Source organism: Astatotilapia calliptera, chromosome 18, assembly GCF_964374335.1.
Source record: "Astatotilapia calliptera chromosome 18, fAstCal68.1, whole genome shotgun sequence".
Lineage (NCBI taxonomy): Eukaryota > Metazoa > Chordata > Actinopteri > Cichliformes > Cichlidae > Astatotilapia > Astatotilapia calliptera.
In genome coordinates this window covers 4,626,081-4,653,738 of record NC_137439.1, presented here as the reverse complement: position 1 = coordinate 4,653,738, position 27,658 = coordinate 4,626,081, and the positions used below count along the sequence as shown (strand labels likewise).

The 27,658-nt window shown below is 41.4% G+C and overlaps 2 protein-coding genes across 2 annotated transcripts in view; both read left to right on the top strand.

Moving 5' to 3' along the window:
• Positions 1–1,988: 1,988 nt before the first annotated feature.
• Positions 1,989–14,184, top strand: znf622 (zinc finger protein 622). The gene is made up of 7 exons (XM_026149272.2): positions 1,989–3,084; positions 3,813–4,401; positions 4,578–4,862; positions 5,036–5,198; positions 5,341–5,456; positions 6,440–6,583; positions 13,035–14,184. Exons 2-7 carry the CDS (start codon positions 3,819–3,821, stop codon positions 13,166–13,168), a joined length of 1,425 nt encoding a protein of 474 aa, XP_026005057.1. The 5' UTR covers positions 1,989–3,084; positions 3,813–3,818; the 3' UTR covers positions 13,169–14,184.
• A 6,879-nt stretch (positions 14,185–21,063) lies between these two features.
• The window catches only part of marchf11 (membrane-associated ring finger (C3HC4) 11), a 28,326-nt gene continuing 21,731 nt past the window's right edge, over positions 21,064–27,658 (top strand). The window contains exon 1 of the mRNA XM_026149326.2: positions 21,064–22,163. Within this exon, the coding sequence (XP_026005111.1) occupies positions 21,786–22,163 (378 nt within the window). The 5' untranslated portion in view covers positions 21,064–21,785. The remainder of the gene's footprint in view (positions 22,164–27,658) is intronic.

The following is a 27,658-nucleotide window of genomic DNA, read 5'->3' as shown; positions in this document are numbered from 1 at the left end:
AAATCACGTTTTGCTATTAGTAACAGACTTTTACTCTCATGAATACAATCTCCACAATCAAACATTTATAGAAATTTTATGAAGAACATAGTATCGTCAAGCCTTAAAGAAGCTGATGGTGAACGGAAAATGAGTCAAGTCACACACGTTGTATAAATTCCTTCCTCTTCTTCTTGCCCTCCTCTTGCCAGTACCACTTGTATGAAATCACATTTATGTAAGTATCATATAAGATATAAAATGCCCATTTGATGGGCATCCCAGAAAGTTGATTCTGTTCATCTGGACGTCCTGGGTTATTGACTCAGTTTTTGAGTTTATTTTGAACTTGTGATTAATTTCCTTGGAATTAAGAGATAATTTATGTGCTTCCTGAGTATCTTACTTTCTAGTGCCTCTGAGTTTGGTATTTATAATTCTTGATTTCTTGTTTTGTTATGTTGGTTCCCCTTCCATGTCTAGTCTGCTCTAGTTTTGTCTCTGTGTTTGGTCTTTATCTCTGTTCTTGTTTACCTTCAGTCTCCCCAGTTTGTCATAGCTCCATGTCCATTTGTCCCCAGTCCTAGTGTAAAGTTCTCATGTCATTGTATGAGTCTTGGTGTGCACGTGTTACTTCCATGCCACCTCCTGGGAAGAGCTGAGGAGAGTCCCAGATGAGGGGTCACCCAGTAGCCACAGAGCAGAAGCCAGAGGGGGCTGGACAGGCGTGCCCGCCGGCTCTGCTGGCAGCCAGCTGTGCCAGAGTGAACCGAGCCGCAGGCCCAGAGGCCGAAGGCCCGAGGGCCCCCTACACCCCGGAAGAGGCCTGACCGAAATCTCTTAAAACACCGGGCCCCTCCCCTACCTTCACTGTGTGCTCATGCACCTAGCACAACAGAGTTTAATGTGGAAGAAGTAGCTGAAAAATTAAGAAAAAAAACCCTAAAAAATAAATGCAAATGTGTCAAATGAACCAACTGTCAATAATAGTATTCATAACAATAAGCCTTTGTAGTCAGAGGACGCTGCTGTTGCTAGTACCAGCCGTGGAAAAGTACAGGGGGACGGATTAGTATCAACATTGTGTTGATACTGTGTTGGTGTTTGGCTCAATAGCACCATCTGCAGGATTAAAAAAACATTGATGCAATCTTAATAAAGAATGTGGAGAGACTGAACTTCAATCTGACTACTGGACATCAAATGAGTGATGAATGGTCCTGTTTAAATAACCAGCTAATGATGCCAAATGAACAAAAGAAAAGTGTCTATTTTTTGTTCACTGCGTGGTACGGCAGCACTACTGCACTACTGCTGTGGACCGCAAACGCCTACAGAGAGTGATAACAACCGCGGAGAAGATCATCAGGACTCTGCTGATCTCTCTGCAGAGCATCTACCATCGCAGAGTCCAGAGGAGAGCTGCCTCCATCCTCAAAGACGCCACACACCCCCAACACAGACTGTTCACACTTCTCCTTCTGCAGACGAAGCTTCAGAAGTGTGAAATCCAGAACATCCAGACTCAACAACTCATTCTTTCCCACTGCTATCAGGCTTCTGAACAGCTGATCTATTTTTGAACAGTAATAATAATTTTTTGCACATCAGGCCATCCTGCATATTAAGCTCATAACTCTTTTGCACACATCTCTGTTTCACAGTTCAATATTCTCTTCTTTTTTGTCTTAATTTATTTATTTGTACTATTTGTATTTTAAATCACTTTTATTGTCACATCACATGTGCAGGTACATTGGTACAGCACATGTGAGTGATGTTTTTTATTTTTTTTATTTATGTTTTTTATGTTCTAGTTCTATTGTATATTAATTGGCATCTGTGTGTGGACAGCAAAGAAAGAATTTCGTTGCACAGAAAAATGCCTTTTTTTCTTTGGACACCTGACAATAAACACTTAGAATCTTAAAGCAAAACTCGGGGAAGCAGAGGCATATGAAAAGTAAGTAAAACAAGATGTCCATAACTGAGGCTCTAGAAACTGCCAGGGTGGCTGTAGCTCAGGTGGCAGAGCAGGTCAGCCACTAATCAGAAGGTCGGTGGTTCGATCCCAGGCTGCATCCTGGCTGCATGCCAAATATCCTTGGGCAAGATACTAACCCCGTGTTTGCCTACTGGTGGTGGTCAGAGGGCCCGGTGGCGCCTGTGTCCGGCAGCCTCGCCTCTGTCAGTGCGCCCCAGGGCAGCTGTGGCTACAATGTAGCTTGCTATCGCCAGTGTGTGAATGTGTGAATCACTGAATGTAGTGTAAAGCACTTTGGGGTCCTATGGACTAGAAAAGCGCTATACAAATGCAGGCCATTTACCATTACCAAACAAAGACAGCTCTGGGAACTATAGTAGTAATATACGACGGAAGCAGAGGCCAAGAAAATAAATGGCCTGTTTGGATCCAAAGATCCATTCAGTGTGTACACTCAGCTACAAGGGAAAATTGTCACAAGGGCAGACCAGAGGGAATAACAATCAGGATGCAAGATACCTCCAGAAGATAAGACAGGTGTTGAGAGCAGTGGGAATAAAATCCAACAGTTCAAGCCTATACCCTTTCAGTTTATCACCCAGGTTAAACTGATTAGCATCACAGATCTGACTTCAAAACAAAACCAAAAAATCTGCCCACAGTTAGTGGTTAGCACTATGGCCTCACAGCAAGAATATTTGGGGTTTACGTTGTTTAAATCCACCAGCTGGCCACGTGTCTGCGGATGTCCAAAGACATGTCTGTGTCTCTTTATATGTCTCTCTCTCTATATATATATTTAGCTCTCAAGTTGTTTTTCCTCTTTTTTAAATTTTTTTTTTTTTTAACGGCTAGCCTTTGTTTTACTTGAGTTTCAGTTCACAATAAAAGCTTTTTGTTGTGAAAGATTAGCCATCCTTGTATAACAGGAACCGTTTTATACACGGTAGGTGGCAGTGATGCGCCAGATCAGAAAAAAACCCCACCACGAAAAGGAAGTTCAAAGTTCACCAGGAAGTCATCCTCGTGTTTTTGTGGTGTAGTTACGGCATTGAGACAGGTGCGCACATACCAGAAAGTGGTTAAAACACCTTTTTCGGAGAAGTCATCTCATTGAACAGGTGAGTAAATATTGGTGGAGAGTCGGTGGTGGTAATGTGCTGCTGTCGTCACCGTTACAAACGTATGATTTTAGCTGCTGTTAGCTTCAGTGTTTGCGGTGAAATGCGTGAAATTTCCGAGCTGGTTTCTGCCCAGTACGTTTATTTCGGAACAGCGCAGCGCCACCGTGTAAACACTGAATGTTGTAGCAGCTATTTTAGATTCAGTGTGCGTGTAGTATCGTTAATAATCTGCGTGGTTAGGTAAACACGTGACTTCACAACGCTAGCCGGCTAATGGCTAGCTCCGTATGCTAACCCTCCTAGCTAACATCCATATACAGACGGGTCATTAAAAATAATGACGTCATCACGTGTCTGAAAAGGAAATGTATAAACATTACACGTGGTTTTCTTTTTTTAAAAATATGCATTTTATGGTTGTCACATAAAACAACGGTGAATGTTTGTACGTGAAAACGTCGTTTTTTCAGTTAATCTTGCATTTAAAATTCAGATTTTAAGGGCTAATTTTAATGGTATCGTTAAGAAGCATCAGAAAGGGCAAACAAAATAAAACATTTAACAAACTAGACATAACCAACTCCAGAGAACCAACTTTCTTTTAAATAAAATTGTTTACGGCTAAACATCTCTACATTGAGATGCCTGTGATTTTTTTTTTTGTTGTTGTTTTTTTGGGGTTTTTTTGTGCTATATGCTGAAAGTAAACCTACTTGAATCCCCAGGTTCCCATGGCCTCATATACTTGCATCAGCTGCCGAGTAGCTTTCGCAGATGGTGAGGTGCAGCGTGCACACTATAAAACAGACTGGCATCGGTACAACTTGAAGCGGAAGGTGGCCGACATGCCCCCCGTCACTGCTGAAAACTTCCAGGAACGTGTCCTCGCTCAGAGGGCCGCTGCTGACCAGCAGCTGACCGATGCATCAGCCACTGAGTACTGCACCATCTGCAACAAGAAGTTCTCCAGCGCCAATGCTTACCAGAACCACCTACAGTCCCACAAACACCAACAGGCCGAAAAGCAGACCCTTCTCGCTGCCCAGAGGAGAGTGGAGAAGATGAATGAGAAGAACCTGGAGAAGGGGCTTAGTGATGAAAAGGTGGATAATGACGCAAGGAATAAGGCCCTGCAACAGGCGCTGAAAGAACAGCAGAGATCGAGCCCTGCCAAGCAAGACCATGCACAGACCTCACAAGGAGCAACAAAGCAGAGGACTGAGAAGCTGGATAAACCTCCCAGGATGATGTGGCTGGAGGAGCAAGCCAAGAGGCGAGAAAGAGAAGAAGGTGGCACAGCTGGTGAAGGTGAAGGTGAGCAGATTAAATGAAATAAAAAGCATTTCTCAACTGTCTGAATGTCCTGCCGCACCCACAGAACATTATAAACTGAATGTTGACATCAACACTTGCACTAAATTTAGAGGGGAAAAAGCAGTGAAAATGTCATGTTGTCTTAGTTTGAATGTATTTCCATAAAAATGTTGCAGAAGACTGGGAGGATGTAGATGAAGATGATGAGGGCGATGATGGTGATGAGATGGAGGCAGATGATGAAGAGGAGGTGATGGATCAGGAGGAGGGAGAGTCCACCGCTCTGTCTGACACCCAACCTCCCGCTCTACCCGGCTCCATCCCCGTCACTGACTGCTTGTTCTGTTCCCACCACTCCAAGTCCCTCATGAAGAACGTCACACACATGACCAAAGTCCACAGTTTCTTCATCCCTGATGTGGAGTTCCTCGTAGATCTGAAGGGCCTCATCCGTTACCTCGGTGAGTTTTGACTGTAAAATTGCAGCAGCAAGGCTTGTATTAATATAATGGTGTAGTTACAGAAAGATGTGGTCAGGATTATCACATACATAAAAAATAAAACATTCTTTTGCACATGAATGTTTTTTTTCTTTTGTGCTCTAACAATTTTTTAAAATTTATTTGTTTTACAGGAGAAAAAGTCGGTGCTGGGAACGTGTGCTTATGGTGTAACGAAAAGGGGCGTTCATTTTACTCATCAGAAGCAGTACAGAGTCACATGTTAGACAAAAGCCACTGTAAGCTCTTCACAGATGGCGATGCCGCCCTGGAGTTTGCAGACTTCTATGACTTCAGGTAATAAAGACTTTTAACCAGAGCCTCTCTTTAATGTTTAGCAAATAGGGTCCTTTTTTGTTTAGTGGGAATGGATATAATGCATCTTGCTTCGTTAAACCCATCAAAGGCTCATTGATTTTCACTTTTCTTTTGCCAACAGGAATAGTTACCCTGACAGAAAAGAGGGGGAGGATGCTGAAATGGATGATGAAGAGTTGGCTGATGACAAGAACCTGGAATATGACGACGAGACGATGGAGCTGATGCTCCCTTCAGGTGACTTGAAATGAGATTAGTTTTTATAATTGGAAATCCTGGTCAAGTCTTAAATGTATGTAAAGGAATTATATGAATGCTTGCTCTATAAGCCATAACTCTAAACTTTTCATAGCTAACATAAAAATCGGCACCGATTTGGTTTTTAGTTGGTAATGGGTCACATAGATTCAGACCGCAATGCTGATTGTCCAAATTTAGATATATGCTGTGGTGTATTAACAACAACAACCTGTAAAATAATCACATATAAACAATAATTAATATTTGTAGTCCTTTTGGTCAGGAATGTTGAAATAAATTAATTTGCAAGACTCCACCATTGATTTTTTTGATAGTTTGCTCCGTCTGAAGAATGAAAGTTACTTTCAGTTAACAAGCTGTTGGAATTTGGGGGTTTTAGTAAGAGAAGAACACAAGAAAGATGTGATAAATTCAGATGATTCCAAAATTAAGGAATTAAGGCACATTCTGTAGTTTTAATGATATCTAGTCCTATGAAAATATAACCTGTTCAGACCAACTGCATCAGCTCATAATATCAATAATTTCATAATCATCCCTGTCTGAAATGCTGTGTACATTCTAAATTTACAAATTTGGAACCTATTAAAAACAACAGGCAACATCTTAATGGGTTTAGTAAATTTGGAAAATAATACATATAAGTATGTATTAACTTTGCCGTTTTTGTTGGGATTTTTTGGATAGTAAAAATATTAAATAACTATTACTAAAATCAATGAAAGGGTGAGCCACCAGCAGTACATTTGGATAACTGCTTACTCACTGCTGGCCTCTTCTATTTCCTGTTGATCTTATCTTAAGAAGAAAAATAATTAGCACTTTATCGTTGTCTGATTTGCCTTGTCCGACTGGAAAAACATGGCAGAATTGATTGCTGCTGCAGAACTGCTGAGCAAGTCTTTCTTTAGATTTCTCTGTTGTAACAGAATCCATGTCTTTGCTGTGTGTTTCTTCAGGTGCTAAGATTGGCCACCGCTCTCTTATGAGGTACTACAAACAGCGGTTCGGAGCCCAGCGAGCGGTGGTTCTGACCCACAATAAGAACGCCGTTGGCAGAGTGCTCCGGCAGTACAAATCCCTCGGCTGGGGAGGAGATACAGGTAAGAGTCAGTAAACACTCGTCAAAAAGCATGATATCATTTAGTTAGTAAGTTTTGTCGCAGCTCAATTTATGAATCACTTTTATGACTTTATGACAGTGCAGCCTGCTTGTTCAGCAATGAGTTGTCGACCCTGTTTCCATGTCAATGCCTTTACTGTGTTAGCTTAGGCTTGTTACTCCTCCACATGCTGCGTAGACTGTGTGCGCCGTTCAGCAGTCATTCTACCCTTGGAGACCATTACTGTTAGCACTATTCTTTTGTAGCAAGCTGAGCTACAAGATGATGATGAAGATGATGGTTAATCAATGATGTTACTATGTCTTAAAAATGCAATAGAAGAAAATAATGATTCTAAGTGTTAAGAGGTTTAGAAAAAGATGTGGCTGTGGAAAGGTTTTTAATAAGAAACATGATTTTCTATAGTGCAGAGCTGAATTTCCTCTGTTTATCCAATCATCTTTGAGGATCTTAGTCCAGATCATTATTCATTGTTGTATCGCTATGCTACAGCCTGCAGCATTATGATTTTCAGTTATTAATCCTTCCTCAATTCTTGTAAATAATACCCAGAAACTCCTGGGAGCTTCATTATTCAGCTGCTGTTGGTGATAAAGGTCAATAATAATAATAATTCCATTTATATAGCCCGATTAAAAACAGAGAGCCAAACAACACACAGCTATACAATAGAATACAATACAATTTTATATAGCACATTAAAACCAGAGGTATGCCAAAGTGCTTCACAGAACCAATTAAGAGCAATAACAGATACAAATACAATTAAAGCTGCAAGCAGCATTACGATTATTGACAAATGGCATAACAAACATTTCCGAGCTCGAGTCTCATCATGCCTGCGACCTTTGGGAGAGATTGGACATTGTGTTTTTGAGTGACAGCAGATTACTGCTTTTTGGCGAGTGTTTGAAACTCCACGTGTCGCATGACCACCCCGTTTCCCTGAACGTAAAAAGCTTTGCAATTTAACATCACAAAGGTCTTTAGATTCCACGCACTGGAGATCGCGTCAATCTGACGAAATCCCTTGAAGGAGTTCGTCAAAATACGGAGCCTGAAAAGAGGGGAAATGTCCCCAAAATGACACATTAATTTTAAAATGGCTGACTTCCTGTTGGATTTGGGATATTGCTCCAAGAGACTTTTTTGTACATCTTGATATCTTCCATAAGCTTACCAGGTTTCAGACTCGTAGATGAAACACAGAGCAGGGGCTGATGTTTTGACATTTTGTAGGGGGTGCTGTTCAGTTTTGCGCTATTCAATGAAAATGATCACAAAACAAGAGCTTTCATGACATTGGAGCTGTGCGCCAAATTTCAAGACTTTTTGAACTTTCCAAGCCCCTCAAAAACCACTTCATCTTTCATGGTGAACAGCGTTGCCACCAGGGTGTGCCGTTCAGTTTAAACTCACAATTTTCGCACTGAAGCATCATGAGGGACTGATGGTGATATTCATCGCTTTTGAGGTGGCCACGACGAACCTGTGAAAATCAGTACAACAAAGTATAAGACATGACATTTCCTGTTCCAACTAGGTGGCGCTCTGCGTATTCCTGACAATGGGCATATCAATCTGTTCAGGGCGGGTCTGGCATCATGTCTGTAAAGTCTGGTACTGATCAGACTGGATTTCATTGAGTTATACTAATTTGTTTCTTCATGGTGAGACATGAAAATTCGCCATGCTGCTGGGGTCACACCCTTTTGCGAAAACTCACAGCTTTCACTGTAACCCAAGACCAACTCCTTAATGCTTTCCTGGAGAATTTTGAGGTTGCAGATGTCACCCATCACAATACTGTATCCCAAAGTGTAAAACATGACATTTCCTGTTCCCAAAAGGTGGCGCTCTCCCCGATGTCAAATGTGGCAGTTGAAATATGTTCAGGGGTGGAGCTTTATCATATGTGTGCTCTTTGGTCCAGATCGGACAATGTATGACAGAGTGAGAGGCAATAAGATTTTCATGGCGAGTCATCGAAATTCGCCATGGCGCCACGGCCTCACCGTATCCCGAAAACTCAAAATCTCCGCAATTTAACATGGCCCAGGTGTGTAGTTGACACTGACCAAAGATGAAGTTTATGCAATCAAATCCCAAGGAGGAGTTCGCAGAAGTTCGAGGCATGGAAATGGCAAAATTAGAGCCAAAATGTCACCTTCACTTTTAAATTGCGGACTTCCTGTTGGGTTTGCGTCAATGGGCCCAGTGACTTTTTTGTTCGTCTCGGAATGATACACACGTGTGCCAGATTTCATACATGTAGCTCAAACGATGTGTTCGTAGGGCTGCATTTAACAACGCATAAGTGGCGCTCTAGAGCCATTTCCCAGTGCTCATATGTAAAACAATTAAAATACGAAATTTTTCACCAGACCTGATGCATGTGCAAAATTTCACGAGTTTTTGAGCCCTCAAAAAGGCGCTTGTTTTGCCTGAATAATAATAAGAAGAAGAAGAAACGGAGCAGATACAATAGGGCCTTCGCATTCTCAGTGCTCGGGCCCTAAATGGCAATATATTTGCTAACAATAAATCGCAGAGCAGAAGATCAGTGTCAACACAACAAAAAAAACAAAAACGCCACCTTCTGGCACTATTTGGCAACTGAGCTTTACAGTTTAATTCTGAAATACGCTTTTACTCCCCAAATTACTGAGCGTTAATATGATTGCTTCCACTGATGTCAGTGCTTGGATGATTATCATTAGGCATCAAAGTTGGACTGGCTCTGCACCAGGACTTGTACTGAGCCAGTGGGAAAGGACTGCCAAAAGAAAAATTCATGCAAAGATTCCCCCCTTAAAACACAAATGGCGATGGACCGAGTAGGTGCCCAGTGGTTGTTATACAATCTAATATTTTGTTGGACCACCTTTAGCAATGCTGCAGACAGGCAGGCACACGGCCCCTACCCTCACTAACAGCTGAAGTAGTTGATGTTCACAACACTGAGCAACACTTTCCAAATGTATATGTATAGTTCTTATCCCAGTTGTAGTAGTTTAATTCTTTTTCTCAATTGTTTTCTTTGCTTGATGCAGACTATTAGTTTGAACCTTCTGAAACAGAATAATCTCTTTTCCACAATCATGGAATATGTCGTCCAACATGTTTTTTTTTTTGTTTGGGGTTTTTTGGGGGGTTTTTTTTGTTTGTTTGTTTTTTAACCCTCCTGTTATGTTGCGGGTCAGATTGACCCAGAACAGAAGAGATGTCACACGTCATCTGCATCACTACAGAAAACAAAAAAAATAAAAATTATAAAAGAAAATTGTAAAATAATCAATGCCAGTGTTTCTGACACTTTTGGATGAGTAAATTTGCCCCGGGTCAAATTAACCCAGGACCATAAATGGTGTTCCAGGAAACCAACATAACAGGAGGGTTAAATGCGAAGCATCAGTTAGGATTGAAACATATTAGTCACTGTTAATTATGTGGTTCTTACTTATTTACTAAGTTAAACCCATTTGTAAACAGATTTGGTAGCTTTGCTTTGTTTGGCTGTCTTCTGTGGAACAAACTAGACTATTATGCACAGATAGGACCAACAACAGTGCTAGCTGTTTGAAGTTAAGCCACACATGCACAAATGATTAACTGCCATTATTTCAGTCATATAACATTTATATTAATGTATAAAATGTCAACCTTTTTTGGAGTGGTAAAGGCATTTAAAAAAACACTTTTGCTCAATATTTGCAGGGACATATTGAACAATTATTTAGCATCGAGACTCATTTTGGTAAATTTCTTTTTTTTTTTTTTTTTTTTTTTTGCCTGTCCCGTTTGGCTCTTTTGCCATCAGAATTATTGTCTAAAGGCAAAGAAAGATGCCCAACGGATTTACTTTACCAAATTGACCATCCCAGCCTTGCCATAATGGTCCATTTGATTCACCTTTTATTGTTTATTTTATTTTCACTTACTGAACATGGGACAGAGTTGACTGGGGGAAAGAAGGGGAGAAAGAAAGAGGGAAAGAGAAACAGCTGAGAAGAGGGACGGGGGAGAAGGGCAAAAAACAAAAACCAACAGAATGAGCAGAAAAAGGAAAAAAAAGAAAAGAAAATGCATATATCAATCACCTGGATCACCTGCTGAGAAAGAAAAAAGAAAACAAGCAGAAGAGAACAAGAGTAATAGAATAAACAACATCACAATGATATATGGGAATATGACAGTAAATACTAAATATTAAACATTATTGTGCAGCAAATAAGATCAACAGAACACAGTGTGCTTTGAGGTAGGAGCCAAAAAGGGTGTAGTTTGTGGGTGTGATCACCCGTGTGTACACCTGTGAGCATGGACGCGCTTGTTTTTTGTTTTTTAAAAGGTTCCTTCATGTAATGATCTGCTAGAGGGTGTGGGGGGGCCACAGCCCCGTCCTCCAGGGCATGAAGCAGGTATGGAGGAGATCAAAACTCCAGACATCCAGAGGCCCCCAGAACACAAGAGACCAAGGAAGACCCACAGAGGGGCAGCCGCGCCACTGTCCCAGAAAGAGCTGAGGAGAGTCCCAGATGAGGGCTCACTCAGCAGCCGCGGAGCAGAAGCCAGGGGGAGTTGCAGTGACGCGCCCGTGAGCTCCGCCGGCAGCCAGCCGTGCCTGAGTGACCGAGCCCCAGGCCGAGAGGCCGGGGGCACCCCACCTCCGAAGTGGCCCGAGCAAGCCCCAGGCTCCAGGCCCCGATAAGCGGCCGCCAAGGAGTGAGCCGGTGTGTACCTGGACGCCCATCCCCGGACACAAAGAACCACCAACGCACCGACACCTGAGGGAGTCCGCCACTGGCAGGGGAAGTGGTGGTGGGTGGAGATAGGCCTCCAAACCTTGGAGGGCCTAAGATGTCCCCAGAGAGGTGGCGCCTGACACCCAACCTGACATATAGACACAGACATACAGGCACACACATATACAAACATCCATTCCCACCCTCATGCTCTCATATGCACTTACTCCACACTCAACCAACGTGGAGACAGACATAAAGAGACACTGTACACACGATCACACTCCCCAAGCGTACTCTAAGCCCCGGGTCTAGGTACCCTTGCCCCTGGAGGGGGGGGAACTGCACCCAGACCCAGGTGGTGTTACCCTTTTCCCTGCGGTGGGGGGAGGCAGACCGCCCCGACTCCGCAGCAGCAGGGAGGCCCCACACCCCAGACCGCAGTCGGACGGCCAACTCCTCCTCCTAGCCCCCCCGCTCCAGCAGGTCGCAGAGAATGGGGGTGAGAGAAGACTCCAAACCTCCCTCCACCCGCTCATTGTAGTGTTGATGCATGTGTGTTTTAAGGTGCATTTAAAACCCAGGAGGGCATGGAGCTACCTGCCAGAGAGCAGCAGGTAAGCGCATGGTCCCTCCTGCTGGCCCTCAATGTCTACGTGTATTTAACATTGAGAGGTGGGCAACGACGCCAGGGGTGGGGTGTACACCCTGATGGTACTTTGGATTCCGTGTATCGTGCCCACCCCCAAGATCCTATATGTATGTGTAATGAGAGTGTGAGTAATGTGAATGTCTAAGTTGTGGGATAAAATTGAGGCAGAGGCAGCCAGAAGGGGACAGAGGGGGGGGGGGGTGGCCTCCTCTGCACCCTGGTGACATACCCCTACTCCAAGGTGGGTGGTTGTGATGGAGCGGGAAGAGGGAGGCAGCTGGAGATGGGGAGGGAAGGAAGGGAGGGGCAAGTGACCCCTCCCTGGGGCCAGCTCCCCCGCTGACCCCAGTAGGCACCCCCATACTCCGCGACCCACCAGGGAAAGGGGGCCCAGGCCCATCCAGACCGGGGCCCAGTGCAGCAGCGCCTCCCGGCCCCACAGAGCCCAGGACAGTCCACCCAACCCCACCACAGAGAAAACTGCACCCACCCCACCATCCACTCTTCTTCCAGACTACATAAGACAATAAACACCCAGGCTGAGATCTTCCTCCACCTCTCCTGTATCTCCCCCTCCTGTAGAGAGATTTTGGTAAATTTCTAAGGAGTTCCACAGAGCATTGTTTGATGGCTTTAGATGTCGTTGGCTTTGCATGTTTCTCCTCTCTTTGCTGCACACTTTGGTGGCCCTGCTCCATGCAGCTCATCGCAGACTGTCCCATTTGGGCTGTTAAATAATGGCAACAATTTTTAGCTTTATTACTGTGGCCAGAAGGCGAACGTGTTACATTTTACTTGCAAATAATAATGAAAATGTATATTTTAAGACCAAAAAAATGGTCACAAGAATCACTTATGACAAAATGTTAGCTTTACTGTTTTAATTTAAATTTGTGTCATTTGCTGCTGTCTGTGGTCGATGTGACACCTTGTGCTCATTGTTTATCAAATTTTAACTGAGAAAACCTCTGCGATTTGATATTCTGACACACTGCTCACATGTTACTAACTCCCTCATCTTTCTGTCTCTTAGGTAACAGTGCCCTCAATCAGAAACAGAAAGACATGCAGTATGTACAGATGATGAAGTCCAAGTGGATGCTGAAGATGGGCATAAGCCACAACACCATCAAGCAGAAGCACTTCAGAGCCCAAGTTATGTTCTAAACTCGGACTGAATAACAGGACGGAGCTAAATGAGAAAAGGACTGGCAAGCTCTGAAGTTTAACATCTTCACTAACTCCAAGAAATCAGGCAGATGTCCTTGAACAGTGGTAGGAACAGAAATCGGGCTCGTCAAACGCACAGACTGTATGAAAAGGATGGATGTGGCCATTGTGTCACTCACTGGTTTGTGAAGTCTTGTTTTTAAGCCTCAAACACAGAAAATTGTCAGTCACACTTTTAAGCGAGATGTCATAAGTAATGTGTGGATTAGACCAGGAAACCAAAAGATACTACAGGGTTATACTCTGGATCCTTATTTATCACAGGGTAGCCAAGACCTCAAATTATGTTCTTCTTCATCAACTATTTTACTCTAAATACGACCAAGATTCCCAAAATTTAAAATGTTGTGTTAAATATGAGTTGAAACCAGTGAATGCTCATCAGAAAAGGTCATAGATAAAGTGAAAAAATGCAGGTTTCAAGCATTTCTCCATTGGGTCCACCCATCTTTTGTGTACAGCCTATACTGAAAACCTGATTACAGTCATTCTTTGTTGCGTTTAAAGTAATGCACTAATGCCAGTTTTGAGGGTTGACGATTGCAGGGAATCTTTGATGTGGTAAATCTTTATCTTTGATCTTCGATAAAGCTTCTTGAATTTTTTAGAGCCTTTAATTTACTTTGGTAAAAAAAATCATCTGTCATCTCTCAAATGCTGCTGTACAAAGTGCAGGTTCTCTGTAAATCTCCTTGAAATTGTGATAGAGATCCTGGAAGCTCTTATCGACTTCATTTTGAAAACGGCCTGTTTGAAAACAGATCAAGGACACGAATCACACTTATGAGTTCTTTTTGAAATTATATAAATCCTGTAAAATCTACATTACATAAATGATAAGAAACTGTTTTAATACTTTGGACAAAACTTATTTAACTGATAGGATTTCATCTTTGTCGTTCAACATGATCGGAACCAATTCAACTAAATAAATGTTTGATATTTACCGCATACATCGCAGTCTTCCTGATGCAATGTTTCCTTACTTTTTATATTTTGTGTTTAAATAGAAAAAAACTGAATCTTTAAAATCAGCATTGTTTTGTTTGTGCTTAAATCAATCAACTCCTCATCCTTTCAACAATGTGACGATTGCTTCGCTTCCAACTAGATGAAACAGGCCCTTCATATGAGACATACAGTCAGGTGCATACGTTTTGTACAGTTACCACAGTGGATTTTGAAGCAAAGAAATATTTATAGTTGGGCAAAAGAATGATATATCGTGATAACGTCAGTCTGTCTGGAGGTTTCTTCGTCTTAATAGCGTTCTGTTTCTCTCACGTCCCTAATTGTTGTTCGGGGATCGTCTGATTGTTGGGGGTTTTCAATCTCAGAAATCAGGTATTTACATTGGAATATAAAGTGCCTTTCAGCCAAATGCTGATGTAAATGGACACTTATGCAACTTCAAAATAATTCTGTTCACCTAAATATTTTGAAGACAGCCTCTTAGGCCCAAGACTAGTCTCAAGATCAGAGCTTCTTCAACTGCAGGACGAGGACTTACGTGGTATCGTACAGGTGATTGCAATGTTGTGGTTGATGGATATACAACTATCATTAAGTCCAGTTCACAACAGTGGTTGAAGTTGGCAGTTATGACATATTTACTACCACATTTCTCTTCTTTGTTTCCCATTTATGTTTTTCTATCATTTTTAATTCACCACAGTCAGAGAAGCAACACCTCACTTCACAAGTATTTACTCTTATCAATGACACTTGGATGCTTGTTACCATATTTATTCTTTTTCATTTATGAGAAATTTGAAAACACTTTTTTTCCTCACTGTGACATTGCAATTTTCCTCCCATGATCACTCTGCTGCTTTCAGATACGTCAGATTTATCAATGACTCTGAGCCTCGTGCAGATGATGTAATCGAAAGCCGATTGGGCTTCGGCAGGATGCTGACCCACCGCACTGCCACATTAATGAGCTCAGTTACTCCATTTGTTTGTGGTGCTCCACTTTATCTTTGGCAGGCTCTCCACTTCCTTTCGTCGGCTGGGAGAGTGTTTGCGGCTCGATGGTTTCAGGGGTTTAGGGCTCTTTGCCCGTACAGCACACCACTGTTTGACATAGTCGACAGGAAAAGCAGAGGAGGAGGGGCCATGCAGACTGGCCGACGGCGAGAAGGAGACTAATTGATCAGGATGATGTGGAGAGGGATGGGGCAGATGGCTAAGAAGCGTTAGCACTGTGGAAGTCATTGGAGGAGGTGATGCTAACTAGACAGACTTCTTTCTGATGGTTGATACAGGTTGTTTTAGAAGCTGATGATATAGAACACTGTCTCATTGAACATTTTTGTGACAAATCTACCTCAGGGTGTTTTTGTGAAATTAAAATGGAATTAAATAAACCAAATTCATGTAAAGACCCCTCCTCCCAAACGAATTAGCAGCTTATTTTCATTAGGGGGTGTGTTTTTTGTTTCATCTGCTTAAAAATTGAGTGATTAAAGAGATTTGAATGATTGGATCATAGCTGGGCTTGATTATCTTCCCCCTCACTTTCATGGAAATAATTATTTTTAGTCATGCTGGCAGCATGGCTTCAGGACAGCAGTGTCCATCAGCCTGTCCACCAGTTTAGTCCAGACTGAGATATCCAAGATCATACTGGCACTAAATCTCATGCAGATATTATTTTTCCACAGAGGTTGAATCTGATCCACTTTCACAATTCACCGACGTTTCCCCTCGCACCATAGTGAGAGTAACATCTTTTGTTTTGAGTGAAATGTCTTTGGTATTGGATGGTGTTCCTTAATCTTTCTCACTCTCGGGATGAGTCGTAGAACGTAGCAATTATCTTTGAGATCAGGTCAGAATTTTTGTTTATCCAATAATTATTTCATAAATGGATATTTCTAATGATTCTCCCTTCAGTACCAACAGTGTTTCAGTTGATATAAAAGGTGACAATGGAAAAAAAACCAACATACGGTGTCCTAATAGTGTGTTGGACCAGTACCTAACTCCATAACAGCTTCAAAGCTCCATTGGTTCCTCAAGTCTCTGGAACTCTAATCGATGGTGTACGCAGTTCTTCCAAATGATATTCTTTCATTCTGTATGTTTAAGTTGGAGAGCACTGTCGGACACTCCCATCTGTGTTCAGATATGTTCACATTATGTTGATACTCAAACCCCATTGCTGGAGCCATTTTCATTTTGGATGAGACCCCTCCTATTAGAATAGAAATGTTTCATCACAGGATAAAAGATGATCACTCAGAATACCTTTGTATAGATTTGCACAAGAAAAGTGGAGCGAAAAGCATGCTAGCAAAATTCCCCTCCCAGCAAAGCAGAGTGACAAAATCCTCTCACTGTACCTTCACCTGAAATGATCACTGGTAAATGTAATCGTACTCGGAGCTAAACTCATAGACTTGCATAAAGGATGGATGTAGCCACCATTACATCCTCTACTGGTTGGGAATTTTTAGAGTTGGACCTGACAGTGAAACCGATGCCATCATTGGGTAACAATGTCTTGGCCACACTGTAAAACACTCAAGATGGAAAAACCTGACAAAAAAAAAAGGATTTCATATTGATCTCTTATATCTGATGTAAAATGCATCAGGCTATAATTTGTTTGGCATAACTGAAGCAGTTTATGAAAGTCTGACTTATCACAACTGTGGTTTTAAGACAAATTGAATTGATCCTTTTTGATTCTATGGATCGTAATTTGCAAAATAACCATATTGTATTAAATAGGACTTACTGTCTACAGTTCATTATGTGTTAAAAAGTGAAAAACTACAACAGGAGTGCTATGCTAGAGATGCTCCACCTAGCATCGTCTCCATAGCCTTTATTCTCCCACAAATCGTGACCATAGTAATAAAACATAAGTGCATTTATTAACCATTTAAAAGCTTACACTGAGGCTGCAGAATGGCTCTAAAAATAGTTTTGTCAATCAGAGGTCAGCTCAAGGCAAGAGTTTCGATTTCTGTCTATTTTAGATGCTATACGAGTCAGCTGTTAAATCCCTTGCAATACTTAAAACTGTCAAACTTTCTTTATTCATTTATGAATTTATTGCAGCTCTTCTGACTGAATCATAACTTTAATAACATTATTTTTCTTCTTTCTCCTCAAGACAGCAAAAGTGACTTTTTACAACCTGGCAACAAAAAGGATTTCATGCCTTGTGTCTGATATGGTGTATAACTCGTTTAGCTTAAGTAATTAATGAATTTCTGAATTATTAGAACTGCTGTTTTTAGACAAATTATAAAATATTTACAGACAAAACTAAAAATATGAAAGAAAATTTCAGTTTCTCTGTCTGAATTCATTAGGAAGATTGGCGCCGCCCCATCAGGCAGAAGATTAAACTCAAAAGTAGATTCAGAGACGGCCTAAGTCACCACCCCTCCTAAACACAATGTGTTGAGAAGCAGTTCACCCGGCCCTCCCTGCTCTCAGCACGATCCCGGTCTCCCTCTGAGCCCTGGGGACCTGGTATTGATCGGTGTCTCGTAGGTAGTGATTGGACATGAGTGGATAATTTCCTTTGCTGCATTAGAGTCCATTACTGGCCTGCTCCCCGGAAAGCGATAAACATCCTCAAAAAAAAAAAAAAATGAGAGAGAAGATTCTTCTTGGAAAAGCAGTCTCCGACAAATGATTCGCCAGCTGAGGCTCCTTGAACTTTATTATCAGGTCCATTTGGAGGATGATAATAGATACTGGGTAACAGCAAAGGAGGATCTGGCATTAACTGAGACGTTTTCTGTCGTTTTCTCAAGCCTGGGGGTGTTGCGTATGTTAAATAAGAAAAACAAAGATGAAATAAAGCTGATATATACAGACACAGAATTATATTCATTCAGAGAAAGAATCCCAGCTGAGTTTTAACCTTTACAGACTTCCTCCCACGGAGGCCGAGCAGGACTATTCTCAGCTTGAGAGTCTCTCTCAGAGCTCCTCGGGAGCGTTTGTTTTGCTGGGTGAATCATTACTCATTGCCACCGTGACATCCTTTGTTTCATTCTCCTGTTTCTTCTTACTCACTGGGATCCTTTTTCTTCACGTTCGAGTGGAAATTGTGAAGCAGCAAGGCTCTATATTTACTAAAAGAAAGAAAAAAAGAGGGGGGTGGGTAGCTGCTGAATGAGAAACATTGATATGCTGAATATGAACACAAATACACTCCCACAGGGGCATGAAACACAGAAAAAGAGCTTACACTGACAACTACTCTGGATTGTCATGCATGAAATTCCAACGAGCTTCTCCCATATGGAAAGTCTTTCCTTTTTTTGAAGAAATGGTTTTGATGACTTCTTCAAATTTCGTCCAGCTGGTTAGATATTAAAATGAGGTTCACATTTGAAAATGTCTGTTTTAAATAATGATGCATGTATGTATTTAAAGGTTTATTTAAAGCTTGTTATTTTTGCAGTAGTGGATTAAAACTGTTACACAGAAACGTATTGAAAAAGCTTGTGTCTCAGCCCAGGCTTCATCTGTGCTGTGGAAACTGAGCCAAAATATTTAAACTCCCCCTCGGAGGGCAGATATACTTGTAAGCAATAATGCAGATTGTAGACTAAGACCCCGTGTTCGATTTAAATCAATAACTGCCCTTTACAATTTATAAAGAGTTGTATCCTGCACAGAACAAATATCAAGTCATCTCCAAAACCATATCTAGAAACCAACTCATTTAACCCACCAGTCTCAGCTAACCTGAACTGGTTAAATTCTAGTAAAATACTTCAGCTTAACTTCATGACATTATTTGTGATTTGCTCAAATTTGATTTGAGGATATTTCTTTGCTGTTTGTTTTTTAGCATGTAATTAAAGATAATTCCACCACCCGCTCGTTATTTACATTTGTTTTAAGCTTAAAGCTTTATTAAAACTGCAAAATTTCTCAGTGTGTTGAAGGAAATGGGGTAAACCTTTAGGCATTACAGGGATCTGAAGCAGACATTAGATTTATTGCTCCTGTAACATCAGATACCCCATTGGTATCCTTTTCTATTCATTTCTAAGGAGGCTATCTTACCCCTCACCTGTATATAAATGGCATCCAGGGTCTACGTAAAGATCCATAAAACAAATACTTTTACTGTCATCACTGTGATCACCAGAGTGCAAGAACGTGTTAAAGAAGCCTGTGATACTAGTACAAGTTTTTCACATAACTGCATATAATTAACATTTGTCTCCCACAAACTCACAGAACCCAGCTTTAGTGGATCTATAAAATTAAAGGTAAAATAAAGTTTAAATGGCTTGTTTCAGGTAATAGATTAACTATAAATTACACAAAGCTACAATGCCAGAGTCCTAAGACTAGAAATAAGCAGCTGGAAACGAGTATAATAAGTCACATTTAACTTCTTGTTAACATACTGAAGTTTAACTTTAAGACCATTAGCTGGCTGTTAGAACACTTCTCCACGTGGCCCCAAAACAACCATCAAAAGACACTTTCCTATAATGGATACTCATGGAATAACTAATGAAATGACCAGCTCTGTTCTAGGATGCCCTCTGGACCCAGTGGAGGTGGTGAGTGACAGGAGAACGGCGGCTAAGCTGTCATCCCTGATGGACAACGTCTCCCACCCCATGCAGCAGACTGTGACAGCACTGAGCAGCTCCTTCAGTGGGAGACTGCGGCACCCACGGTGTGGGACGGAGAGATTTCGCAGGTCTTTCCTCCCCACTGCTGTCAGACTCCACAACAAAGACTTTAACTGAACAAACACACACATCCACACATGTGCAATAACACTAAGTGCAATAATCTTTTCTGGCATCGTTGTATTTTTACTCAGTTGTATATAGCATTCGTATTCTATTTTTATCTTATTGTATATTTTTATTCTATTTTATTCTACTGTATATAGTATATTATTTTATTCTATTCTGTACAGCTGTGTACTGTATTTATTCTTATTGTATTCTAATTTTTGCGTCATAACTTTTGCACTGTCCACTTCCTGCTGTGACAAAACAAATTTCCCACGTGTGGGACTAATAAAGGTTATCTTATCTTATCTTATCTTATCTTATCTTACCCTGTCAAATGCTCCTTAAATGCAATCAGGACCTTTAAAACAAACACTGTTTGTGACTCTATCATCACCAGAACCCAAGATCAAGAAGTGAGAAAGATTAAAGAACACCATCCAAAGACATTTCACTCAAAGCAAAAAATGAAAATGACTTGTGCATAAATAACACTTACAACCACACCTTCTTTAGACTATTAATGGCTTCCTGTTGTTGCACCCCTAAATTCATTATCAGCCACTTTAAGATCAGGCTTCAGCCTCCTAGGAAACTGTAGCTCTGTTTCAGATAGTTTTTTGTGCTCTTGGCTCTGCATGCTGTTATTAAAAGGTTGTATCCTTAAAATTATGACACAGCTCTGCATGTGCAAAGTTTTCTGTTTGGGACAAGCAGCCAATGAGGAAAAAAACGTTGAGCATTAATTAACTTTACCTCATTAAAGCATTAACTCATAAGTTCCCTTTAAATGCTTCTTTTAGATTCATTTTGGATCGGTAAGATTATTAACCACACGTTCCAAGCAGAGGACACCGGAATTCACCATGAACCACCTTTAGAGAACCACAGGCTCAGCCCTCTACGACATTTAATAAGTCTATCATTTACAGGCTGAAGTTCCTCTTTAAGTTTCAGAAAGATTTTAACCACCACCACTGATAATGATGGCATTTGTAACCCAGCAGGTGACCCCTTTAACACAGGGAGGCTGCTGTGGGTCGCCACGTCTCAGCACATAAAATATTCTTTGTGGCAGGCGGGCGGACTGGCCAAGTTGCTGCTGCTGTGAGTATGATGCTTCTCATTTCTTTCTTACTGCTGGCTGTGCTGAAGTAGTGCCTGCCTGGGTCTGGAAACTTATGTCCTCCATCATATTAATGGGATAATAATATGATTGATTGGTCATCCCCCGGGGGAAATGGTCTTTTCTGCTTCCTGAGAGTGCACGACTCATCAGAGAACTTACAGCTGACTTGAAGTGGATTCGTGCCCAAGAGCCCCTCAGCAGGGTGAATGCTCGAGCACATCAGGCGGCTTCCAGCCCGGGTTGGACCGCTCGGAAGATTGTTTGCGTGCCGCTACTCTGTTGCCATCGGCTTTATCGGTGGGGACTAAAGAGGCGGAGGAGGAAGGGTAGAGGGGGATTTGGGTGCTTCAGGACGGCTGAGTCTCGTTGCGATGCATGGAGGCTGCTTGGAAATGCTCCCCGGGTCTCCGGAGCGCATGAGGCGGTTCCAGCCGAGCGACGGTCCGCAGCAGCATCGTGAGCTTCCTGCGGCTCAACTGCAGCTCTGCCAGGCTGTCACGCTGTAGGTTCCGTTACAGGAGGTGCACGGCTCGGTTCGGAAGCCACGGAGCGGAGTTATTTTCGCCGAGAGCGCCGTAATCAAGGAGCCTGAAGGCTGCATCGCGTCCCTGCGTCGCAGTGGTGGTGGATACTGTGTGAGCGTGTCGGGCGGCATCTATGCAATTTATTTTCGACTTTTCATTTTATTATGAGCACAGAGGAGGGAGAGGCGGGTCCCGCGTGTGGGGAGGCGAGTGGAGGTACCACCATACCTCACCGCCACACCTGGGAGGAAAGCGAACCTCACGGCTTCCAAGGACGTCCGCACCCCGACGATGAGGACGAAGCCTTGGGAGGAGAGGAGGGAGAGGGGGCAGAGGGCTGCCGGGAGGGCCGGAGCTGCAGGGACGCGTGTGGGGGTGACACAGAGAAATTCACTGTGGAGAACAACGAGGGGAATTTTTCCAGTGAGGACGGGGCTGTCGGGGGGAGCTCTTGCAAGGCTCAGACAATGCATTCAAACTGCAGCAGCGAAACCTGCATCCCCACTCCCAGCTGCAGGATCTGCTTCCAAGGCGCAGAGCAGGTACATGTGGTTTTTAGCTTACTGATGCCAACCAATGTGTGTCCAAGATTGTGTTACCAAATGTGTTTGTAGTGTTGGCAGATTAACAGCCCCGGTTTTGTGAGTGGTCGAAGTTGAATTAAACTGAAGGTGAGGGCTCGGTCCTCGCAATGCTTGACCCTGATTGGCTGAATGTAGCAACTCTTCTAATTAAAATTAGGTAAACCTGCTGAGTTCATATCCTGCTGGCTGGCCTGGTTGGACGGATTTCAGTAGGCAGAGAGCCAATCAGAAAGAAACACACACACACACACACACACACACACACAGAGAGAGAGAGAGAGAGAGAGAGAGAATCCGAAAGCTTAAAGTGTGTGAGCTTTTTAATTCTCTGAGATGTTACAGGGAAAGGTTTTGTTCAGTAACGCCGGACCTGCTGCTGTCCGTGGTGCTGAAATCACCAAGGGCAGCAATTCCAAAGCTGAGCACAAGTACTTCTTTAGAAGTCCTCAAGAGCCAGTCATATTTTACCATTCATCAACTGACTTACCGGTGGATACAAAAAAAAATCATATCGTAATTAATTAAATCCCATAGTTAATTAATGTCAATTTCCATTTAATTTCCATTAAGTTATTACATTCTAATGAATTAACTAATTAATGTATCATAACTCATAAAGTACAGCTGCATTGTGACGTATAAGATTTTATATATTATAATGTATTTGTTAATAATTGTCAGATCTTACTGTGTTTAGTAGTAAAGGATTAATTCCTGATCAGGGCATCAAACACTGCTCTTTATTAAATGTGTGCACTGGATGTCCTCTGGGGCCACTGCAGTGAGACACCTGTTGCAACATAACCATTTTCACTGCCAGCTCCTCATACATATACTTGGAGAAAGCATTTTTCTTTTAACATTTTGACTACATGATATATGTAAAACCGATAAAGCCACCATGGCATTTATTTATCATTTACAAATTTTGTACCCACCAACACAAACTCTTATATAATATTTGCCCTTTGAGGGTGTAATAGATGTATAACTTAACTCCAGTAGCTTTCAGAGCACATTTATACTGCAATGCTATAGTAGATTCAGTGAGCATCAATATCTACTGTTATACTTTTAGTGCAGGTGACAAAATTCAGGCACAGGTAGCCTTAGAAAGGAGTCTTGAGGTCATGAGACTGGTACTGCTGAAGCAGTTGAAGCAGTTTCTAAACACAACCCAGTGTCTTGTTGCAGTTCTGTTTAAAAAAACAAAAAAATCCTGAAATGGCCTGTAAATGGCCTGTATTTGTATAGCGCTTTTCTAGTCCCTAAGGACCCCAAAGCGCTTTACACAACCTGTCATCCACCCATTCACACACACATTCACACACTGGTGATGGCAAGCTACAATGTAGCCACAGCCACCCTGGGGCGCACTGACAGAGACGAGGCTGCCGGACACTGGCGCCACCGGGCCCTCTGACCACCACCAGTAGGCAACGGGTGAAGTGTCTTGCCCAAGGACACAACGACCAAGACTGTCCAAGCCGGGGCTCGAACCGGCAACCTTCCGATTACAAGGCGAACTCCCAACTCTTGAGCCACGATCGCCCCACACTGACCCAACCACATGCCACTCCCCCCATGTCTATAATGCCTGCACACAGCTGTTCCTACATAATGTTGTTTGTGTTATAACATGAAGTCAGAAGCTGCCAATATTTATCTTTTTACCAAGTAATAAACTAAAGTTTTTACATACTGAGACTGAATAATTCATCCCTTTATGGATGAAGGATCCCAGCCTTACTATTCATCCCACTGACTGGAATTACAGGCTTAAAAACATAACTGTAAAGTGTGTGTACTTATATACACACACACACTTTAGTTAGAGGAAAATGTGTCTCTGTTGTGGTACTGGCAACACGATGTTGATAATGTGTGGGTTAATTTTATTTATTTATTTATCTAATAAGGAAATCCCACTGAGATAAAATGTTCACAAGGAAAAAAGGACAGGCATACAAAATATAAACATATTGTATTAAAAATGCAATAAGTACAACATGAAATGCATGATATGCAGACATTCACTACATGGCACCTTTAAATCCAGAGACAGATGTAAGCATGTTTAAGTTTGGTTCTTTCTGCAAGTATTTCATTTCCAAGGTGTTTGGTGAGATCCTGTTTTGAAATCTCCAAATCTGTCAAAAACATCAGCACATCAGAAGCAACTGTTTAGACACACACACACGTGCACACACAGACACACACCGGTGCTGTTTCCTCTGTGGTCACTGATGTCCAGGATTAAAGAATGCAGTGGTGAGTGGTGATTTTGTTTCTCTAATAAATCTGTATAAATAAAGAAGTACAGATGAGCAATATGCTGAATCAATGTTCAATAAAAGTGAGGAGGTGGCTTGAACATACATTATATCACCAAATATCACCATCAATCCTCAAAATAGCTTCCACGTTAGTTTTTTCAACAATTAAAACAAAAACTATAAATTGTATTTTCTAATAAGAGTGCCAACTTGTACAATAAAGAAAAGCTTGTCATTTATCCATATACCCTAATACTTGTGTAATTTAAATGACAGTCTCATCAGCAAAGAGATGTATTCTTGCTGAAATATAATTTTTATTGTAGTATTAAGATAACTTCTAAAATTATAAAACAAAATATGTCCTCAAATGGAAGCCTCTGGGACACCTTTAGTTATTCAAGTAAATCAAATTTGTGCATCTAGACAAGAACATTGACTAAACATTGCTAGTACTATGTCATAGATTTCCACTGGTTGGTTTATTTTCAGACATGCCTCATTTCAGAAGCCAAAATAGTGCAAGCCCACAACCCATGATTTTTATCAATAACAAATAAATAAAAATCAACCAAACATACAGACAGAAAGGCTGAATTTGAGTAAACAGTCAACAGAATAGCAAACTTTTATTTGTTTACAAAAATAAAGATCAACAGATCTTCATGCAAGATCCTGAGCAGGGTCCAAAGTACGAAAAATGGATGATAAAAAGTTCCAGGTTCAGAGGTTCTGTTATTGTATTTTTGTAACAGGAAGGTTAAATGAAAACTGTTCAAAGTGCAGAGAAGATGGTAGATCCCTCCATAAGGACTCAAAGTGTTTAGCATTTTGGATTGTTAGCAGCTAAGTACACCTTTCTGCCACATGTCAATAATCTCTAATTTATCCAAATAACATTTCTATTAATCAGTTTTTGTGTTTAGCTGCTTCCTTTACAAACACACTAAGAAATCAAAGTCTTCATTTCAGAGCAGCTTTCTTGAAGGAGATGCTAGATGCTCCAAAACTATTTACATCCTGTTTGTGTATAAAGTGCCTTTCAAACACTCAAATAAATTAGCAGTGCTTTAAATGGGTTGTAGAAATGCATTAAAACACAATAAACTGAGAAATAAAAGCAGATAAAAGATAAACATGCTGAGCATTATTTTTGTAAGGGTGGAGGCAGCATGTAGATCATGAATGAAGTCCAGTATAATATTACATTACATTTTATTATTGTTTAAGTGAAGCTCCTGTTATAGATGAAACTAAGATTAAACTGGTGAGTCCTTCCACCCGTACACAGAAAACTGCAGCTCCTTCATCGTAACAGAGGGGGATGACAGTGACTGAATCATAGGCCATTAATAATAAATATTTTCCCTGAAGCGATGCATCAGTCTAACTGTCTGCATGTTTTCCTGGAGGTGAATGGACTGATGTGGACCTGCAGGGACAAATGGACATTGTCCTACTGGCTCTGAAACCTGACACTCTGCAGGCCTTTTGGGCTCGTGACAGTGATGGCTGATGAGGGACGATACATCCCTGCTGGAGCTTAAGGGAAGAGGGGAGTAAGGGCAGTAAATGCCTAAGTGAATATCCTGTCTTCTGAACGTGGGCTACAGCCTATTAGCAGAGTTAATCTAATAATGCTGCCCCCGGGTCCAGACTGATATTTGATTTTGATACACGGCCACAGGCTGGGCAAGCTCACCAGTTATCAAGCAAATTGCAAAACAGACATTTAACATTTTAAATATTCATGTCTCGGCAGATAGAGTGAAAATGTGCCGTAAACACCATAAAAATCCTCTTCCAGTCTTTGGATTGATTGGTTTAAGCCATACTCTGACATCTTCCATACCACCTTCCTTTCAGAAACCAGTGCTATTTTGTTCATTCAACAGTCCAGGCTAATGATTGTAGTTTATCTTAATTTTGGAAAGAGGAGCTGAAAAAAAACAACCACAACTTGGGGTCTAATTTTACACATTTTCTGCAGCTTTCGGGCTAATCCACCAGCAGATGTATTGAACACACTGAGAACTTCTCATTTGTTTGTTTAATAGATCTGCTTGATATTTCACTCAAACAGCAGTTGACAGGTGCTGCTGCTACATGGGATTTTTCTGGAGCTTTAAACCACATGTCATAACAATCGTCAGTGGGTAAAGGGTGCCCCAAAGGGCTGTTAGGTGGACTAAAATTATAGAATTTGATGAGTGTATAGTTTAAAAGAGGACTGCAGAGCGGGAAACGAGCCAATCAGGGTTGGCCTATGATATATAAACACAATTATCAAACCAAAGTAGTGGAAAACTAGATAAAATCTTAAAGGGAGTTATAGCTGTTGTATTGCAAATTACTGAAATTCTTTACCTTTGGTCTACTCACTAAAGTTTTCTGGAGATTTTTCCTCCATTGCTTATTCCTCAGTCTAAAGATCGGGTGTTCCTGTGAAAAGCTCCAGAGCAAATAAAGCTTTAGGCCTTGAGCAGTTTTATATCTTTTATTATGGCAGTTCTTTCACAAGCTCTAGATTCATTTACTGCCTTTTTAAAGAAACTTTGTTGCATTGTTTACTCTTTAACAATCATCAGACTGTTTACTTGAGCTCCCCAGAACAACTGAATAAAAAGCCCTCGATTTTCCATTTATTTTAAATGTTACATTTGCATTTGCCTGTCTGCACAACAAGTGTATACGCAGGCCTTGAGGTGGCATCGTCAGTGACATGAACTTGTTTATTTGGAGCTTTCATCTGCACTGTAAACACCATTTGATTATGAAAGTGTTTCTTAAAAGCCGCACTAAAAAGCTATAAGAGTGCCATGAATGACATGAGAACATTGCTGTTTTTCTTATCATGGTTTAAATAACGATTTTCTAATGTGAAGCATATTGTGTTCATTCCCAACTCCAAAAGTGTATTCTTGGAATGTACTAGAGTGGCTTTTTATTTGTTTTATACTGGGTCTCACTCAGACAATCAAAGCAGTGCTATAGATTACCTTCATTAGGCATATCTGCTCTCACTGACATCAGCAAAGGTGAAAAAACGGTGTTTAGAGCTTTTGTTTTGAGCTTCTGACTTTGGGGGGTGTATTTGCACTGATGTGCTTACTTCCTTATTCAAACTTTTGGACATGTTTTTTTTTTTTTATATTAGCACCCACCATTGTAACAGTA

What these genes read in the sequence shown, in the direction of transcription:
- znf622 (XM_026149272.2), top strand. Translation starts at nt 3,819, where the DNA reads ATGGCCTCATATACTTGCATCAGCTGCCGAGTAGCTTTCGCAGATGGT. An exon ending in GCAGACTTCTATGACTTCAG is followed by an intron (nt 5,199 to 5,340) that starts GTAATAAAGACT and finishes TTTTGCCAACAG; the next exon opens with GAATAGTTACCCTGACAGAA. An exon ending in GGAGCTGATGCTCCCTTCAG is followed by an intron (nt 5,457 to 6,439) that starts GTGACTTGAAAT and finishes GTGTTTCTTCAG; the next exon opens with GTGCTAAGATTGGCCACCGC.